The sequence below is a fragment of the Narcine bancroftii genome, chromosome 8, assembly GCF_036971445.1.
Source record: "Narcine bancroftii isolate sNarBan1 chromosome 8, sNarBan1.hap1, whole genome shotgun sequence".
Taxonomy (NCBI): Eukaryota; Metazoa; Chordata; class Chondrichthyes; order Torpediniformes; family Narcinidae; genus Narcine; species Narcine bancroftii.
The window spans coordinates 74,031,455-74,051,763 of NC_091476.1; the positions used below are offsets into that span (position 1 = coordinate 74,031,455).

At 46.2% G+C, this 20,309-nt stretch overlaps 1 protein-coding gene and 1 long non-coding RNA gene across 3 annotated transcripts in view; both read left to right on the forward strand.

The window, feature by feature from the left end:
• Window positions 1-20,309, forward strand: part of LOC138740887 (uncharacterized) — a 257,137-nt gene that overhangs the window by 16,707 nt on the left and 220,121 nt on the right. The gene's annotated exons all lie outside the window — the stretch shown is intronic.
• LOC138740881 (putative transcription factor Ovo-like 1) overlaps window positions 12,711-20,309 on the forward strand; it is a 59,645-nt gene continuing 52,046 nt past the window's right edge. Inside the window, exon 1 of one of the 2 annotated variants that reach the window (XM_069894150.1) lies at window positions 12,711-12,925. In XM_069894150.1, the coding sequence (XP_069750251.1) occupies window positions 12,823-12,925 (103 nt within the window). In that variant the 5' untranslated portion in view covers window positions 12,711-12,822. The remainder of the gene's footprint in view (window positions 12,926-20,309) is intronic. The other variant, XM_069894149.1, reaches the window with a different exon arrangement.

The following is a 20,309-nucleotide window of genomic DNA, read 5'->3' on the forward strand; positions in this document are numbered from 1 at the left end:
ATTGTTATATGGTTATATAAGACACTGAAGTGGCTGGTTACAAGGAATCTGTTGTTGGTGTCCAGTGAACAACAAATCTCTCTCTGAAAACTGACAAGAACCTTCCTGAGCAATGACCATTTACCTTTTGAGCACCAAAGCCTGGTGATCCTCATACATGTTAAATTCTGTGCACAGTCTAAGAATTGCCAGCAACCAGTGAACTTGGAGGAATGAGAAGTGAGACTGGACTGTGAATCAAAGTACTTTTCTGAACTTACAACCACATTACATACTCGTGCCCTTAGAATTAGAAGGGGCTTAAGTTAAGTTAGTTAAGTTAATAGTGACAAGTTAAAGTGTGATTCTGTTTTCATGTTTAAAGAAACTTTTGTTTAAACAACCATTTGTCTTGGTGAATATCTATTTGTAGAGCTCGTCGAAAGAACCAAAGACTTGTTGATCCAAACCAAGGCTTTTATTAGCAAAAGACAGGAGCTCTTCACAGGTGGCTGACCAGTCCGGAATGATCCGACCTGGCTAGGGACACAACCCTTTAAGGCCCAGACAGTAGGCGTGGCTAAGCTCTCAGCCAATCGCTGTAAGCACAGTCTAGATGCTGTAATTATATACACTATATACATTGGTGATAGATCTGTACTATCACATTCACCCCTTCTTGGAGAACTGACCCTGGTGATGGAGTAGTGGCCGGATGGTGAACTCCAGCCCTCTCCAGAAAAGTCGGGAAAAACAAGAGAAAACACAAAGGCACAGAAATAAAAGTTACAGAAAAGTGAGTATAAAGGTGGAAAGAAGATGGCGACAAAAAAAGAAAAGTCGAAAGCAACGGTAAGAAGAGAGGAAGAGAAGACAAAGGAGGAAAAAGGTGAAGGCCTTACCTGTCCGAAGAGGCCCGCTGCGGAGAGAGAAACCCGCTCCCTCAGGTCGGTAAATAATGGACTACAAAAATGGCTCGCAGAGCCGAACAAAAGTGCGCAACCGCGCATGCGCGAAGTTTCGCGCATGCGCGATGCGAATGAAAAAAAACACACCGACGGGAGGGGGGACCAGCTGGGGAGTCGATCTCCACAGCCGGCAACGACAGCTGCAGAACACCTGCAGCAAGAAGAGACCACAGAAGACAATAGAAACAAGATAGAAGAAGAGGAAAGGGCAGCAAAGAAACAACAGATGGTCAACCCAGAGGAAGAAGAAGAGGAAGAGTATGGTGAAATAGAAGAAGAAAAGAGAGGCAAGGTAAAGGATATACTTGCTCTTATTAGAGGATACATGGAATCATTTAAAGAATGGCAAACACAGGAATTTAAGGATTTAAGAAAAAGAATAAACAACACAGAGGAGAAAATAATTAAAATGGAGATGACCTTAACAGAAATGGGAAAAAAAATGGACAAGATGGAAGAGCGGGCAGTAGCAGCAGAAATGGAGGTAGAAGACTTAAAAAAGAAATTGGAGAAATCTAATAAAAAAACTAAAGAGACACAAGAACTACTAGCTCAAAAAATAGATACAATGGAAAACCATAACAGAAGAAATAACATAAAGATAGTGGGCCTTAAGGAAGATGAAGAAGGCAAGAATATGAGGGAGTTTATAAAAGAGTGGATCCCTAAGACCCTAGGATGTCCAGAACTACAGCATGAAATGGAAATAGAAAGGGCACATAGAGTATTGGCCTCTAAACCACAACCACAACAAAAACCAAGATCTATTGTAGTAAAATTCCTAAGATATACTACAAGAGAAAAGGTACTGGAGAAGACAATGGAAAAAGTAAAAGAGGGCAACAAACCACTGGAGTATAAAGGGCAAAAAATCTTCATTTATCCAGATATAAGTTTTGAACTCCTAAAGAAGAGAAAAGAGTTCAATACAGCAAAGGCGATTTTATGGAAGAAAGGGTATAAATTTATACTAAAGCATCCAGCGGTATTGAAAATATTTATTCCAGGACAGCAAAACAGACTATTCTCGGATCCAGAAGAAGCACGAAAATTTGCAGAACAATTACAAAAATAGACAGAGGGAGGAAGACGGGTAATGAGAGTTAAAATGATCACGACTGATATGTATGTGGGTAAAGACAAAAATAGACTGAGGGATGAAGACGGGTAATGAGAGTAAAAATGATCACGATTGATATGTATGCAGGTAAAGAGGTATAAGAGTGAATAGAGACAATGAGCATACATGAATGTATCTGTACTTAGAGGAAAATATAGATAGTATAGACAAGAATTAATAAGGGAAGGTAATGGAATAGAGAGAATAAGGAGGGAATTAAAAGAGGGACCTTTGTGACATATGAAAAGTGAAATCTTTTCTGGGGGAGGCGGGGTGGGGGGAAATAGCGGTCACTGCAAAATCAGTTGACGCTTGCGAGTGGATTCGCAAATCCAAATGGAGAGGGGAGATGTGGTTGTCCGACAAGGGATAAAGGACAACTCAGGAGGTGAAGGGGAGATTGGGGATAAATAAGATAGAAATAGGAGAATAAGGAAAATGTTAGATGTTGTAGGAATGTTGTCTTATAAAGAGTTGAAAATAAGAAAACAGAAATGGAAAAGGAGGAAAGGTAATGATGGAAAAACGGAAAGAGAAGATAAACAAAATATAAAAGGGCTACGCTGAACTATATGTCTTTAAATATTAATGGAATACATAACCAAATTAAAAGGAAGAAACTACCAAATTTAAATGAATAAATGTATTCCATTAGAAAAAATAACATATTGGTTAAGAAATAATATTGAAATATTCGAACAAGTATAGGAGCCTTACATTAAATACAATAGCGAAAACCTACCGGGGACAAACATTACCTAAGTTGATGGAAGGAGAAGGAAAGAAAAGAATGGACTCAGTAGAATTTCTGGTGTAATTTTGTTGAATGACAACATTGTCTGACTGGCTTAATGCAACCTAGATTGTATACCTAAAATGGATGAGAGGGGGGGGTGGGGGGGTGGTTTGGGAGGAAAGGGGGGGGGGGAGAAAAAGTCACTGTATATGTGTGAAAAGAAATAGTGTATATCATGGCTAATGTGATTTATGGTGTGAAAAAAAAAAAAAAAAAAAAAAAGGAGAACTGACCCTGGAAAAAAAAAAAAAAAACGAGGGAGAGAATGAAAGGAAGGGGTAGGTTAAGGACTGTAGCAGTCAGGGGGTCTGACCATCCGGCGTGACCACTGTGGTGCCGGGATTGGGGTCACTGGAGTGGTGTCGCCAGCGGGCTCGTCAGGTGCGACCGCTCCTTCGCTCAATTCCCCAGTCGTGTTGTCGGCAGGGTGGCCCGGGTCGTTGGGGTGCTGTTGGTCCTTCTGTTGCGGCACGGGGCCAGGGGAATAAAGAGTTGGGGAAGGTTGGGTTGGGGGGTTTGCTGGGTCTACCGCATCCTGAGCTAGGTCCTGCACCGAAACAGTGTCCTCCCGCCCATCTGGGAACTCAACGTAGGCGTAATGCGGGTTTGCGTGGAGTAGAGTCACTCGGTTGACCAAGGGGTCGTTCTTTGAGTGCCGGACGTGGCATCGCAAAAGGACGGAGCCAGGGACGGTGAGCCATGTCGCTACAGTGGTTCCTGATTCGGATTTCCTCGGGAAAAGGAACATCCTTTCGTGGGGGGTGGCATTTGTTGCGGTACATAGGAGGGAGCGGATGGAGTGTAAGGCACTAGTGAGAACCTCCTGCCAGTGAGAGGTGGGGAGACCTTTAGACCGGAGAGCCAGTGTAACCGCGCTCCATATGGTGGCATTCTCCCTCTCGACCTGGCCGTTACCGCGTGGGTTATAGCTGGTGGTCCTGCTTGAAGCGATACCACACTCCAGAAGGTACTGTTGCAGCTCTGCGCTCATGAATGAGAACCCCCTATCACTGTGGATGGAATTGGGGTACCCGAAAATGGTGAAAATACTGTGAAGGGCCTGTATCACTGAGGTGGCAGTGGTGTCTGGGCAGGGCACAGCGAATGGGAAGCGGGAGTACTCGTCAATGGCCATAAGGATGTAGTTATTACGGTTGGTCGACGGTAGGGGCCCCTTAAAGTCTACGCTAAAACGCTCAAAGGGGCGGGTGGCTTTGATAACGTGGAAGTTATCCGGACGGAAGAAGTGGGGCTTGCATTCAGCACAAACTGAACAGGCTCGAGTCATGGAGCGGATCTCCTCGACTGTGTAGGGCAGGTTGCGCGCCTTCACAAAGTGGGCAAACCTAGTGACCCCTGGATGACAGAGCGCCTCATGGGGTTTCTGTAGTCTGTCCATCTGTATGCTGGCACATGTCCCCCTGGAGAGCGCGTCAGGCGGGTCGTTGAGCTTAACAGGCCAGTACAGGATGTCATAGTTAAAGGAGGAGAGTTCGATTCTCCATCTGGCGATTTTGTCATTTTTTTATCTTACCATGCTGGGTGTTGCTGAACATGAAGGAGACCGCGTGTTGATCAGTCAACAGTGTAAAGCGCCTCCCAGCAAGGTAATGTCTCCTCCAATGACGCACCACTTCAACTATGGCCTAGGCCTCCTTCTCGATCGAGGAGTGTCTACTCTCTAGACCCTGGAGGGTTCTGGAGAAGAAGGCTACAGGCCGACCGGCCTGATTCAAGGTGGCTGCCAGGGTGAAGTCGGATGCATCGCTCTCGACTTGAAACGAGACAGACTCATCGATCGCGTGCAGCGTCGCAGCGGCAATGTTGGATTTGATTCGATCGAAAGCTGCTCTGGCTTCGGTCGAGAGGGGAAAGGAGGTGGTCTTGATAAGAGGACGCGCCTTGTAGACGTAGTGTGGAACCCATTGGGTGTAATATGAGAAAAGGCCCTGGCAGCATTTGAGCGCTTTCTGGGTATGTGGGGGGGGGGGGTAAGTCCATTAGGGGACGCATGCTGTCAGGATCTGGCATGACTATCCCGTTCTCCACCACGCAACCTAGAATCGTGAGTCGTATGGTCCGGAAGATACACTTGTCCAAATTGTAAGTCAGGTTCAGCCGACGGACAGTTTTTAAAAAAAAAATTTATTTTTCACACTATAAACCATATTGACCAAGATACATACAGACATTTTTCTTCTTAAATATATACAGTGTCATTTTCTCCCCCTTTTTCCCCCTCCCTTCCCTCCCTCCCTCACTCCCTTCCCCATTTATTTAAAATTCAATCTAAGCCGACGGACAGTTTGAAGAAATTTGTCTAGGTTGGCGTCATGGTCCTGCGTGTCGTGGCCGCAGATGGTGATATTGTCCAGATACAGGAAGGTAGCGGTTAGCCCATTCTGGTCCACCATCCGGTCCACTTCCTGCTGGAAGACCGTGACACCATTCGTGACCCCGAATGGTACCCTGAGAAATTGATACAGCCGCCCATTCGCTTCGAAGGCCATGAATGGTCGGCCCTCATAGCGAATCGGGAGCTGGTGGTAGGCCGAACGTAGGTCAATGGTGGAGAATATACGGTATTGGGCGATCTGGTTCACCACATCCGTGATGCGTGGCAGGGGGTACGCATCCAGGAGCGTCTCCTGTCTTTTGCTAATAAAATTGTAGAGCTCGTCGAAAGAACCAAAGACTTGTTGATCCAAACCAAGGCTTTTTATTAGCAAAAGACAGGAGCTCTTCACAGGTGGCCGACCAGTCCGGAATGATCCGACCTGGCTAGAGACACAACCCTTTAAGGCCCAGACAGTAGGCGTGGCTAAGCTCTCAGCCAATCACTGTAAGCACAGTCTAGATACTGTAACTATATACACTATATACATTGGTGATAGATCTGTACTATCACACTATTGCTGCTGGGTTTTGGGGTCCTCTGGGCTCGTAACAGTATTATGTTCAGTTTTGGTCACCCCATTACAGGGAGGATGTGGACACTGTGGAGAGGGGGCAGAGGAGATTCAGCAGGATGTTGCCTGGATTGGAGAATGTGTCTTATGAGGCAAGGTAGGCAGAGCTGGGACTTTTCTCTCCGGAGCGAAGAAGGATGAGAGGAGACTTGATAGAGGTCAACAAGATTCTGAGAGGCTTCGACAGGGTGGACGGCCAGCGCCTGTTTCCCACGGCAGGAGCAGCGAACACCAGAGGACGTCTGTACAAAGTGAAGGGAGGGAAGTTCAGGGGAGACGTCAGGGGTCAGTGTTTTTACAGAGAGTTGTGGGGGCCTGGAAGGCCTCACCGGGGGGGTGGTGGTGGAGGCTGGAACATTGAGGGCATTTAAGAGACTCTTAGACAAGGACATGGATGGAATAAAAATAGAGGGTTACAGGGTAGGGAGAGTTTAGTGTTTTTTTTGGTAGGAATACTCTTTGCAGACGATGCCGCTTTAGTTGCCCATTCAGAGCCAGCTCTTCAACGCTTGACGTCCTGCTTTGCGGAAACTGCCAAAATGTTTGGCCTGGAAGTCAGCCTGAAGAAAACTGAGGTCCTCCATCAGCCAGCTCCCCACCATGACTACCAGCCCCCCCACATCTCCATCGGGCACACAAAACTCAAAACGGTCAACCAGTTTACCTATCTCGGCTGCACCATTTCATCAGATGCAAGGATCGACAATGAGATAGACAACAGACTCGCCAAGGCAAATAGCGCCTTTGGAAGACTACACAAAAGAGTCTGGAAAAACAACCAACTGAAAAACCTCACAAAGATAAGCGTATACAGAGCCGTTGTCATACCCACACTCCTGTTCGGCTCCGAATCATGGGTCCTCTACCGGCATCACCTACGGCTCCTAGAACGCTTCCACCAGCGTTGTCTCCGCTCCATCCTCAACATCCATTAGAGCGCTTTCATCCCTAACGTCGAAGTACTCGAGATGGCAGAGGTCGACAGCATCGAATCCACGCTGCTGAAGATCCAGCTGCGCTGGATAGGTCACGTCTCCAGAATGGAGGACCATCGCCTTCCCAAGATCGTGTTATATGGCGAGCTCTCCACTGGCCACCGTGACAGAGGTGCACCAAAGAAAAGGTACAAGGACTGCCTAAAGAAATCTCTTGGTGCCTGCCACATTGACCACCGCCAGTGGGCTGATATCGCCTCAAACCGTGCATCTTGGCGCCTCACAGTTTGGCGGGCAGCAACCTCCTTTGAAGAAGACCGCAGAGCCCACCTCACTGACAAAAGGCAAAGGAGGAAAAACCCAACACCCAACCCCAACCAACCAATTTTCCCCTGCAGCCGCTGCAACCGTGTCTGCCTGTCCCGCATCGGACTTGTCAGCCACAAACGAGCCTGCAGCTGACGTGGACTTTTACCCCCTCCATAAATCTTCGTCCGCGAAGCCAAGCCAAAGAAAAGAATATGGGTCGGTACAACATTGAGGGCTGAAAGGCCTGTACTGTGCTACAGTGGTCTATGTTCTGTATAAAGTACACTGTGTGACCTGCTGAGGTTCTCCAGCTTGGTGTTTTTACCAGCTATTGGAATGGCTGTTTGAGAGGACCACACCTCCTAATGACTGTGTAAATGGGCCTGTTGCTGACATCTTCTGCCCTGGGCATTTTCTGCTTCTGACTCAGTCCAGTTAAATGGAACTCGTAGGTTCCCTCACTGAACTGGTTTGCCATTTTCTACATGTGAATTTTTATAACATGAAAGCTTTTGATTTGACTGTCAGCACCAGGGGCAGTGTGCCAAAATGTAACCCTCCTTAGAGTTGAAAGTAAAGTTCATCCTTGTACAAGTCGTCTAGTCTCAGCCAGCAAGAAGCCACAAAGAATCCGAGGAGTGGTTGTGAGGGTTTGTGCAGGGAAGGAGCCCGCACCCGCCCATAGATCTGACCAGCTCTAATGCTTGGAATACACACAGTCCTCATGTGTGTGTGTGTGTGTGGTGTGTGTGTGTGTGTGTGTGTGTGTGTGTGTGTGTGTGTGTGTGTGTCTTTCAGCTGCTCCTGTTGGGGAAGAGATACAGGAGTATCAGAACCAGCTGAACGACCAAAGGAACTGCTCCCACTCACCATCGAGATACTTATATTTGTGAAACAATTATTGTTATTATTTATTGTCAGTTCATGCCCGTGCCCTCAGCTCTGAATTCACATCTGGACCTACACGAATGCTGGAAGCTGGAAGAAGAAATTACCCGCTGGAGGAACTCAGAGGGTCAGGCAAGATCCACAGAGCAGAGAGAGGAAGGTGAACATTTTGGACTGGAGCCCTTCATCGATAGATTAGTTGACTATCGACACAATGCTGGAGAAACTCCGCAGGTCAAACACCACTCTTTATGTAGCAGAGATAACGCTGAATAGCCAATGTTTTGGGCTTGAGCCCTTCATCGAGGTATCCAAGAAAGGGAAATTGGCTGTGGAAGTGAGTCTGGGTGAGTACATGGATACAGAGTGTGAGAGTGGCAGGGGGCTCAGACAGGGAACATTGAGAGAGAATCCCACTGAACACGCCTCGGAGAGCAAAGGGTAGCCAAGGGGTTTTTCAGTAGACAGAACCAAGAAGCAAGACAGGAAAGTCTTCAGACACTGTGGTCGAATTAAACACACAAAGCTGGAGGAAGGACACTGTTTAACCTGCTGAGTTTCTCCAGCGCCGTGCATTAATTTCAACCGCTGAAGGACTCCAGCCAGAAACGCACTGCCGACCGCTGCAGGATCCACGTAGCGAGTGTCTGCAGACATGGAGTCTCGTCGGGGGGGTGGGGGGGGAGTGCTGCTGAATGTGGCGTGCCGGACGTGAGCGAGTGGATGGTCTGGAGACGCAGACCGCGACTCTGAAGTTGCAGTGGGAATGTTTGTTTAAACCTCATCTGCTTGCTTCTCAGCAGAGCAGCCGGACTGCGTGTGTGCTCTGCCGCTCGCGTCACCCTGAGGGAGGCACGCACGCCAGCGTCCATCGTGGAGCGGAAGCGAGGGAGGAGCATCACCATCTCTGCCATGACAGCCCCGCATGGCAGATTTGCGCGTTGCCACGATGTTTTAAATGTAGAAGTACAATACAGTAATCAGCCCGTGCCACCCGTGACAGGAAATCACAAAAACAGTTTAAATTTTTTTTTAAATGTACTTGATAGGAAATTTTGAAGGTGATTTTTGTGATCAGAAGCCCAAAATCCATAAAATACACCCCAAGGTGATCAGGAAGCAAAATCTTAGTTGTCCAGTGTCAGAGATTTAGAAGGGGCTCAGGTCACCTGCCACCGTAAAAAAAGCGTACGGATTTGTAGGTTGATTTAGGTGGAATTGGGTGGCATGTTTTAAAAATGGCTGGAATTGGCTTCTCCTGTGCTGTCAATAAAATTTAAAATTAAAATATCGGAGTACAAGATCAATGCAAATAAAAAGAATCACCATTTAAATGGCAAACACAAGCAATCCGATACCTAGGGATCAGGTTAGAAAATAACTTAAGCCACTTGTACAAACTAAATTATCAGTCACTAATAAAGAAATTGCAGGAAGACTTAGAACATTGGAAAGAATTACCGCTATCGTTGATAGGGAAGGTAAACTACATTAAAATGAACGTGTTCCCAAGGATACAATACTTATTTCAAAAGTTACCAATTCCCCTAACAGAATTTTTTTTTAATGAACTAAAGAGAATAATAAGGAAATTCTTGTGGAATGGGGGGAAAACCAAGGGTAGCGTTAGATAAATTAACAGAGAGGTATAACCAAGGTGGTTTGCAGTTACCAAACTTTAGAAATTATTATAGAGTCGCACAATTAAGGTATTTATCAGATTTTTACCAGAGAAGGAAAAAATCAGACTGGACTAAGATAGAACTAGATAAAATAGGGGAGAAGGTATCGGAACATATACTTTATAAGTGGGATGAAAAGCTGGTGCAATATAAAAGCTCACCAGTATTGCATCATTTACTTAATACATGGAAGAAGATCCACTTAGAAAGGAAAAAAAACGAATTATCAAATACCAAAATCACTATTGACGCAAAATCCGCTAATTCCTTTTACAATAGGTCACCTTTCCTTTAGAGAATGGGAGAGAAAAGGAATCAAAAGAATAGAAAATAGTTTTTTGGGAAATAATTTATTAACATTTGAACAGTTGAAGTACAAATATGGAATAACTCATGGTACAATGTTTGCGTATCATCAATTATCTTATTTAAAGGATAAATTGGGAAACAGATTGAGATTACCTGAACAGACACAATGATAATTAAAAGATTTATCACGAATATGTACATTAAGCTGCAAGATAAAGAAAATAATGAAATAAACTATAAACCAAAACAGAAGTGGTGGGAAAAGGATTTAAACATAAAGATAAAAAATGAAGTATGGGAAAAGTTATGTTCTGGAACTATGAAGAATACAATAAACTCAAGGTTACGCATGATACAGTTTAATTGGTTGCACAGGCTATATATCTTGCCTCAAAGATTAAAAGAATGGGATTCAACATTATCGGATAGATGTTTTCCCTGTAAGAAGGAAATGGGAACAACAGAATATCCAATTTGGGCATGTACGAAAGTGAATACGTTTTGGGAAGAATTAAATCAGATATTAAATAAAGTTACAAAAAATAACATACCAAAAAATCCAGAGATTTCTTTTAAGTAACATAAGAAGTAAAGAATTAGGCCTCAAATTGGATAAAGCGCAAAAAAAATTCATCATGATAGCCTTAGCAGTAGCAAAAAAATGTAGAATGTCAACTTGGAAAATGGAAGAGAGCATGAGAATACAGCAATGGTACATGGAAATGAATAAATGTATTCCATTGGAAAAAATAACATCCAATTAAAAAATAAAGTCACATTGAACAAATATGGGAACCATACATGGAACATAACAGAGAGAGAGCTTGCCTCGGACCTCCATCACCTAAAATGAAAATGATAAGAAGACAAAATGACTAGATTCAGTGTGTAACAAATAGATGACACATTTTTCTTGTTTATTTTCCTTTGTGTGAACATATTGTTTAATGGTTTTACTGTATTGTATATGTTGAATATTTATGGGTTTTGGAGGGGGGTGGGGAGAGGGGAGGGAGGGAAAGGGGGAAAAAAGGGAGAAAATGCCACTGTGTAAATTTAATGAGAAACATTTGTTCATATTTTGTTTGATATGGTTCACAGTGTGAAAAATTTAAAAATATTTATAAAAAATTTAAAACGAGAAGTGGGCCAGATGCAGACAAGTGGGCCCAGCCCCTGATGGCAACACTATCACATTGGGCTGAATGGCCACCAATGACCCTGGATGACGAAGATTTACTTCCTGAACGGTAACAAAATCTGTGGTTTTGCGGCAGCTGGATTGTGCAGAACAAGGTGAAAAATTACTATAAATTACATTTCCAAACAAACAATTTTAGAGTCAAGTTTGTACCAGTCCAACGTGACGAAACAGAGTTCTCCGGTCCTTGGTGCAAAACACGCAGACACACACCCAGACATAACACACGCACAATACACACACACAGGACAAGTATTCATATCTATAAATACATAAATAAATATTGTTCTGTTTAAATTAGAGTCTCGGAGGGTCAGTGTGAGCGGTTCCTTTGGTCGTTCTCACTGCCCGTGGGAAGAAGCTGACCCTCAGCCCGGTGGTGCTGGCTCTGATCCTCCTATATCTCTTCCCCCGACAGGAGCAGCTGGAAGATGCTGTGTGGGGGGTGGAAGGGGCCCTCAGTGATTTTATGCGCCTTCTTCAGATAACAATCCCGGTAGATCACGTTGACAGGGAGACTCCAGTGATCCTCTTTGCTGCTCTTCTGCTCCAGTGGATTGACCTCGGATCCATTTCTCTGCAGGCGATGCAGGTCGGCTTTTCCCACTGAGGGCAGGTGGGTTAGAAACCAGAGGACATGGGCTAAGGGATTAAGGTTTAGGGGAAACTTCTTCGCACAGCGAGTGGTGGAACAAGCTGAGGAGGTGAATGCCAGCTCAGTTTTAACATTTAAGGAGCATTTGGACAGGGAGGCTTAGGAGGCCTGTGGACTGGGTGCAGGTCAGAATGAGAGTTTGGCACAGAGTAGAAGGGCAGAAGGGCCTGCATCTGTGCTGCATGAAGACTGGGGTCCATTGATGTCGCTGGCCGAGGCAACAACCCTATGGCGCCTCAGACCCAGACAGAAATGCAACCGGCCAGGGTGCACCTGCAGAAGTTTGGTGACGGCCCGAATCGCCTCAACTTCTCACTCGGCAGATGTGTCCATTGTCTGTGCGTTCATTCTGCAGACGTCTGGCAGCATTGCCCTGCCTGTTTCAGGTTTCAGCGCCTGGACGAGGCGATTAGAGGGAGGTGGGGAGCGGAATGCAGGTAGGTGAGCTCTGCCCCGTTACACGGCCGCGCATGCGCCAAGCCCCGGGCTGCAGAGTTTCACTTTATTCTCGCTGCCTCAGTGGAAGGGGATCCGTTCCCGCCCGCCCGTCACCGGGGAGGAAGGTCTCTCAGCCCGGCTGAGAGGGCGACCCAAGGAGCGGAGACTAGGCTACACGGTGGGAGTGAACGGGGCGAGGGGGAGAGAAGGGAGGAAGGGGTGAGGGGGGGGGAGTGAAGGGAGGAGGGGGTGAGGGGAGGGGAGAGAGAGAGGGGGGAGGGGGTGAGAGGGGAGGGGAAGAGTAAATCGGGTGGGAGGGAGAGCGAAAGGAGAAGAGAAGAATCAGAACGGGGAAGGTGAGAGAGATGAGAAACGCGGAGAGACGGAGGGTGTGAGAGGTGGGTGGGTGGGTTGGTGGGAGATGAGATCAGCGCAGAGGTGCGTGTGAGAGGTGGGAGAGCAGCAGGAGGAGGAGAAACTGGAGAGGGTAACGGGGAAAGCCTGTGGGGAAGTTTGTCCCCGGGTCTTCGGCTCTCGCTGTCCCCTTTTGCGGGACCCTCGGACCCGGCCAATATGCCCAGGGCGTTCTTGGTGAAGACCCGCAACGCGGCTGCAACGAGTCTCCGGAGCTGGAGCGAGATCCCCGACGAACTGCGAGCCGATATTTACACCCCACGTAAGTGCTTTGACGTTTAGGTACTAATGACAACGGTTTGACAGTGGCCCCAACGCCCTGATCCGAGGAAGTCGTTCGCCTACTCAGATTCCGAATCAGAATTTATTGTCACCAAATTGGTTGCTTTGCGGCAGCTTCATAGGGCAAACATTTCTTATCACTAAAGAAAAATAGTGCAAGAAGAAGACAAAGTCGGGCAGTGTCTGTGGGTCATTGATCATTCAGGAATCAGATGGCAGCGGGGTAGAAGCTGTCCTTGTGCCGCTGGGCGCTCGTCTTCAGGCTCCTGGACCTTTATCCCCGATGGTAGCACAGTGAAGAGGGTGGTTGGGGGTCTTTGAGGAGAGGGTCTGCTTTTTTAAGACCCAGCCTCATGTCGATGTCTTCGATGGAGTGAAGTCTGGTGCCCGTGATGCCGCAGGTTAACGACCCTCTGGAGTTTATTCTGGCCCTGAGAGTTGGCACCTCCGTCCCAGGAAGTGATGCATCCGGCCAGAATGCTCCCCACTGAACAACCTCAGAGGTTTACAAGTCTCTTCTGTGACGAACCGAATCTCCTCAAACTCCTCTGGAGAGCCTTCTTCATGATCGCGTCCAGGAGGCTCCAGGACAGATCCTCAGGAGACGTTGACCCCCCCCCCCAAGGAATTTGAAGTTCTCGACCCTCTCCACGCGACAAGGGCCAGGTCGTGTCACCCCCCCCCCCCCACTCCTGACTGAAGCCCAGCACCATCATCTCCCTGATGTTGAGTGCAAGGTTGTCGTGACGCCGCCCGACCAGCTGATCGATTTCCCTCCTGAACGCTTCCTCGTCGCCGACTGTAATCCTGCCGACGACCGCGGTGACATCGGTGGAGTCAGAGATAGTTAAGCCTGTAATTGAACAGAAGGACGGCTTCTTCCCCTCCATCATCAGATTCCTGAACAACAACGACCCCCAGACACAGCCCACTTTCTCCTATCATCTTACACTATTTATTTATTTGGAAATGTAATTCATGGTAATATCTGCACCTGCGATGTGTCTGCAAAAACGATGCATTTAGTGACGGGTTCGTGACAATCTGATTCTCATTGCAAAGGGATGGCGAGGCTGTAGTGGATTTTTGCAATGGGAACCTGCATATAAACCCATAGAGTAAATATATATTTTTAAACTTTCCTCTTTCTTCAATTAAAGATAGTTGGATTCTTGATTGAGCTGATAGAATTCCACAACGTGCATTTCAGAGATGGGGGGCGGGGTGGGGGGGGCGGAATGAACAACTTTCAACAAAGTTTAGACCTTGCCTGGAAACTTTCCAATACCTTGATAAGAACACAAGAAATTGAAACAGGAGTCGGCCGTTCGGCCCGTCGGCGCCTGCTCCACCATTCAGTGAGATATGGCCGACCTGATGCTCGGCTCATCTCCACCCGACCTGCCTTTTCCCTCTATCAAGTCAAGTTTATTGTACAAGTCCAACCTGACGAAACAGCGTTCTCCGGTCCTCGGTGCAAAAACAAACCAGACATTACACACATACAGACAAATAATACCTATGCAGGATAAGTATTTCAAACCTACAAATAATATTGTTTCATGAATATGAGAGTCTTGGACAGTGAGTGTGAGCGGTCCCTTTGGTCATTCAGCCTGTGGGAAGAAGCTGTTCCTCAGCCTGGTGGTGCTCTGATCCTCCTGTATCTCAGGTGGAAGGGGTCCACAATGATTTTGGCCACCCTCTTCAGAGAATGATCCCAGTAGATGGCTCGATGGGGGGAGGGAGACTCCAGTGATCCTCTCTGCCACTCTTATGGTCCTGTGGATTGACCTCTGATCCATTTCTCTGCAGCTGCATCCACAATGTGATGCAGCCTGCCAGCAAATTCTCGATACAACTCCTGTAGAAGGTTGACGTGATGGTAGCCGGTAGCCTCGCTGGACTTAGTCTTCTCAGGAAGTGCAGTCCCTGTGGCGCCTTCCCGACAAGTGAGGAGATGTTGAGGGTCCACCATCGGTCACTAGTAAAGTGAACTCCGAGGAACTTGGTGTCTCCACTCTCACCACTACAGAGTTGTTGATGTAAAGTGGAGGGTGGTCGTCCCTGGTCCTTCTGAAGTCCATGATCATCTCCTTAGTCTTCTCCACGTTGAAACTCAATCTCGCACTATAACCGCGAGATTTTCCACCTGTCCCTACAGAGCAACTCATCACTGAGGCTGAGGACGGTCGTGTCGTCTGCAAACCTGATGCCCCGTTGGAACTGGATCTGGTGATGCAGGAGTGGGTCAGTAGCATGAACGGGAGCAGGCCGAGCACCTATCCCTTGATTTCCCGACTCTAAAAAAAATCAATCCAACCTTGTCTTAAATCTAAATGACGAGGTCACCTCCACTGCTTCAATGGGCAGCGAGTTCGACAGATTCCCCAACCCCCTTTGGTAAAAGCAGTTCCTCCTCATCTACGTCCTCAATCTACTCCCCTGGATCTTGAGGCTGTGTCCTCTCGTTCTGGTCTGCCCCACCAATGAAGGGCTCAAGCCTGAAACGTTGGTATCATTATCTTTGCTTACGCTGTTTGACCCGCTGAGTTTCTCCAGTGTTGTGTTCTTCCTTCAATCACAGTGTCTGCAGACTTTCGTGTTTTACCCGAAACTTTCCAAGGCAGGTCCAGACACCTTTTTAAATCCTCCCTCTTGCCCACCGCAATTTTAATCATAACGTGTTGAGAAATGTTTGGAAGCCAGGTCGTAAAGGCATGGTTAAGTGATTGCATCCCTCCCCTCTGAGATTGCAGTGTTAAGGTTTTTTCTCTCCCCTCCCTTTCCTGCTTCAGCTGACACCTTCCAAAAGAAATGTGAGGGTGCGGTTCGAAAGTGGGGGAGAGGTGGTGAGGTTCTTTTATATATTAAAAAAATCATAACGGTAAACAGGGCTGGTCAAGGACATTTTGTTTCTAAAACAAATTAACAGGGAAGGGGAGGGGTTGAAATGGTTGAAGGCAGTGGTTTTCCACTCTCTTCCCCGCCCCCCCCCCACACACACAGTCACGTTCCACCTTGAGCAATCACAGAGCACTTGTGGCGTAGGGATCGCTTAAGGTGGAATGTGAGTTTAGGGAGGAAACTGGAGCACCTTGATGAAACCCACGCGACCATGGGGAGAGCGTACAACCCCCTTACAGACAGTGCGGGATTCGAACCACGGTCCCGATCGCTGGGGTTAGCGTTTCGCTAACCGCTACGCCAACCGGGTTGCCCCAATATCGGTCAGTATCGGATGATTCTCGGGGGGTCCGGATTTCAGCCGAGAGTTTTCGATACGGCCGTATTCTCAGAGCGGGAGGAGGGGTCCGGATTTCAACCGAGATTTCAATACGTCTGGATTATCGGGGGGAGAGTCCGGATTTCTGGCATTCAGATTTTGGATTGTTACTGAACAATGTTTAGACAGGCCCACAAACTGGCGGGGGATGGGAGGATGTGCAGTCAGGCGAGATGCTTAATTTCGTATCATGGCTGGCACAGACATCAAGGGCCTAAGGGCCTGTCTGTTAGTCCTAAAAGAGCACAGGACACAGGAGCAGAAATAGGCCATTCAGCACATTGAGTCTGCCCCACCATTCAATCATTAACTGATCCATTTTCCACATGCTGTCCCACTGCCCGGCTTTCTCCTCATAACAAAAGCACAGTACAGACCCTTCGGTCCTTGATGTTGTGCTCACCTATATATTCCTACCAAAATAAAACATACCCTTCCTACCTCATAACCCTCTGTTTTTCTTTCATCCAAGTGCCAAGGAGTCTCTTAAATGGCCCTTTGAAGCCCTGGCTAATCAAGATCCTATCAATCTCTGCCTTAAATACACCCAACGACTTGGTCTCCCCAACCAACAAATTCCACAGATTCACCGCCCTCTGGCTGAAGAAATTCCTCTGCATCTCTGTTCTAAGTGGACGCCCTTCAATCGTGAACTTGACCACTCTTGTCCTGGACTCTCCCGTTGTGGGAAACGACCTTTCTACATCTGCCTTTCAGCATTGTCACGTTCAACCCAGAGATTCTTATTCCTGCAGGAGAGGCAGAATTACCACTTATTGGTAGTGCAAAAAGTAAACTTTACCCAACATACACATGAAGACAGATAAAGAAATGTGAACAAATTGACTGCAATACAGAGGGGGGAAAGTGAGAGTCCTTAAATGAGTTCCTGATTGAGTTTGTCGTTGAGGAGTCTGATGGTGGAGAGTAGCAGCTGTTCCTGAATCTGGTGGTGTGAGTCTTGTGGCCCCGATACCTCTTTCCTGATGGCAGCAGCGAGAACAGAGCTGGGTGGCGTGGATCCTTGATGGTCGCTGCTGCTCTCCGACGGCAATGCTACTGCTGAATGACCAAAGGAATGGCTCACACTAACCAACCAAGACTCTCATTTGTACAAAACAATATTTAGTTAGTTATTTGTATATAAGAATACTTGTCCTGCGCATATATTGTGTGTCTGTACGTGTGTTATGTCTGGTTGTGTGTCTGCTTGTTTTTGAACTGAGGACCGGAGAACGCTGTTTCGTCGGGTTGTTCTTGTACAATCAGACAACAATGGACTTGAGTTCAAGAGTTGCAAGGTAATGTTGCAGCTGTATAAACCTCTGGTGAGACCACACTTGTGTTCAGTTCTGGTCACCTCATTACAGGAAGGATGTGGAAGCTACAGAGAGGGGGCAGAGGAGATTCATCGGGATGTTGCCTGGGTTGGAAAATGTCTTATGAGGCAATGTTAGCAGAGCTGGGACTTTTCTCTCTGGAGCGAAGAAGGATGGGAGGAGACTTAATTGAGGTCTCCAAGATAGGGTGGATGGACAGCGCCTGTTCCCCAGGGCAGGAGTAACAAACTCCAGAGGATGTCTGTACAAGGTGAGGGGAGAAAAATTCAGGTTAAGTTGTCGAGGGTCAGTCTTTTTATGCAGAGAGTTGTGGGGGCCTGGAATGCCTTGTCAGGGATGGTGGTGGAGGCTAGAACATTGGGGCCATTTAAGAGACTCTTAGACAGGCACACAGATGGAAGAAAAATAGAGGGTTACAGATGTGAGGGAGGGAAGGTTTAGATTGTTGAGTAGGTTTAAAGATGTTGGCACAACATTGTGGGCCAAAGGGCCTGTATTAAGTTGGAATGATGGAGGTTTCATGGTCAGTAAGGTGGCCTGGTTACCACCACGCTATTAGAGCACCAGTGACCCCAGTTCGAATCCGCTGGTGACCATAAGGAGTTTGTACATTCTCTCCTGTCCAAGTGTTTTCCACGGAGACTCCTGATTTCTCCTGGGGGGAGGGGGTTGGGGGTCCTTAGGTTAATTAGTTAAATGGATGTATTGGACCAGAAGGGCCTGTTACCGTGTAGTATCTCAACATTCAATTAAATAACACCGGACGAAAATTATTTTGAAAGATTTGCTTCCTGAACAAAAAAATTGGGGATTATGATCGACAACTTCATGCTAATCACAAAAGATAATTTCAGATTTGCTGTATCATGTCGGAAGTCGGAGTAACATTAAATGAACTTTGATTAAGGAGTCACGTGATGGAGTAGTGGCCGGTCAGGGAATTCCAGCCCTCTCCCGAAAAGTTTTAAAAAAAACACACAAAGCACAAAGGTATAAGATTAAAATTTATAATAAAGTAAAAATAAAGGCGAGAATAAAATGGCAACGAAGAGAGAAAAGTCGAAAACAATGGGAAGAAAAGAGGAAGAAAGAATGTCGGAAGAAGAAGGTGAAGGCCTTACCTGTCCGAAGAGGCCCGCTGCGGAGAGAGAAGCCCGCTCCCGCAGGTCAGTGGAGGTCCCGGGCTCGGGACTACAAAAATGGCTCGCAGAGCCGAGTAAAAGTGCACAACCGCGCATGGAAAAAAAACACACTGACGGGAAGGGGTAACAGCTGCGGAGTCGATCTCCACAGCTGAGAGAGACACCTGCAGCACAGCAACAGGTGCAGAACACAGAAAATAACGACAACAAGAGAGAAGAGGGTAAAAAGAAAACAAGGAAACAACAGATGGTCAACCCAGAGGAAGAAGAAGAAGAAGAAGAACAGAGAGAAATGGAAGAAGAAGAGAAAGGCAAGACAATGGATGTATATTTTTTTAAAGAATATATGGAATCAGTGAAAGAATGGCAATTACAAGAATTTAATGAGATAAAAAGAAGAATTAAGAATGCAGAAGAAAAAATGAATAAAATGGAAATGGCCATAGGAAAAAGAGTGGATAATTTGGAAAAACGAGAAATAATCGTAGAAATGGAAGTAGAGGACTTAAAAGAGAAATTAGAAGAATCTAATAAAAAAGTTAAAGAGGCACATGAGCTGTTAGCTCAGAAGATAGATATAATGGAAAACTATAATAGAAGAAATAATATAAAGATAGTGGGCCTTAAGGAAGATGAAGAAGGCAAGAATATGAGAGAATTTATAAGATTGGATCCCCAGGGTCCTAGGAAGACCAGAATTACAGGAAGAAATGGAAATAGAGAGGGTACATAGAACTTTAGCCCCGAAACCACAACCGCAGCAAAAACCAAGATCCATTTTAGTAAAATTCTTAAGATATACAACAAGAGAAAATATATTGGAGAAAGCAATGAAGATAGTAAGAGAGGACAAAAAGCCAAGGGAATATAAAGGTCAAAAATATTTTTTCTATTCAGACATAAGTTTTGAACTCCTGAAGAAGAGGAAGGAGTTCAATACAGCAAAAACGATCTTATGGAAAAAAGGATATAAATTTATGTTAAAGTACCCAGCGGTACTTAAAATAGTTATTCCAGGGCAACAAAACAGACTATTCTCGGATCCAGAGGAAGCAAGGAAATTTGCAGAACAACTACAAAACAAGCAGAGAGATGAAGACATGTAATGAGAGTAAAAATGACCACGAACTATATGTATGTGTGTAAAGGGGTATATGTGTGTGTATATATATATATATATATATATATATAGTGTGTATACATGAATGTATCTGTATTTAGAGGAAAATATATAGAGTATAGACAAGAATTAATAAGGGAGGGAAAGGGAATAGAGCGAATAAGGAGGGAATTAAAAGAGTGACCTTTGTTACATATGAAAATTGAAATCTTTTCTGGGGGGGGCTGGGTGGGGAGGAGTTACGGTCACTAGAAAATCAGTTGACGTTTGCGACTGAATTCGCAAATCCAAATGGAGAGGGGAGATGTGGTTGTCCGACAAGGGGTAAAGGGCAACTCAGGAGGGGGAGGGGAGAATGGGGTTGTGATAGTACAGATCTATCACCAATGTACATAGTGTATATAGTTACTGTATCTAGACTGTGCTTACAGCGATTGGCTGAGAGCTAAGCCACACCTATTGTTTGGGCCTTAAAG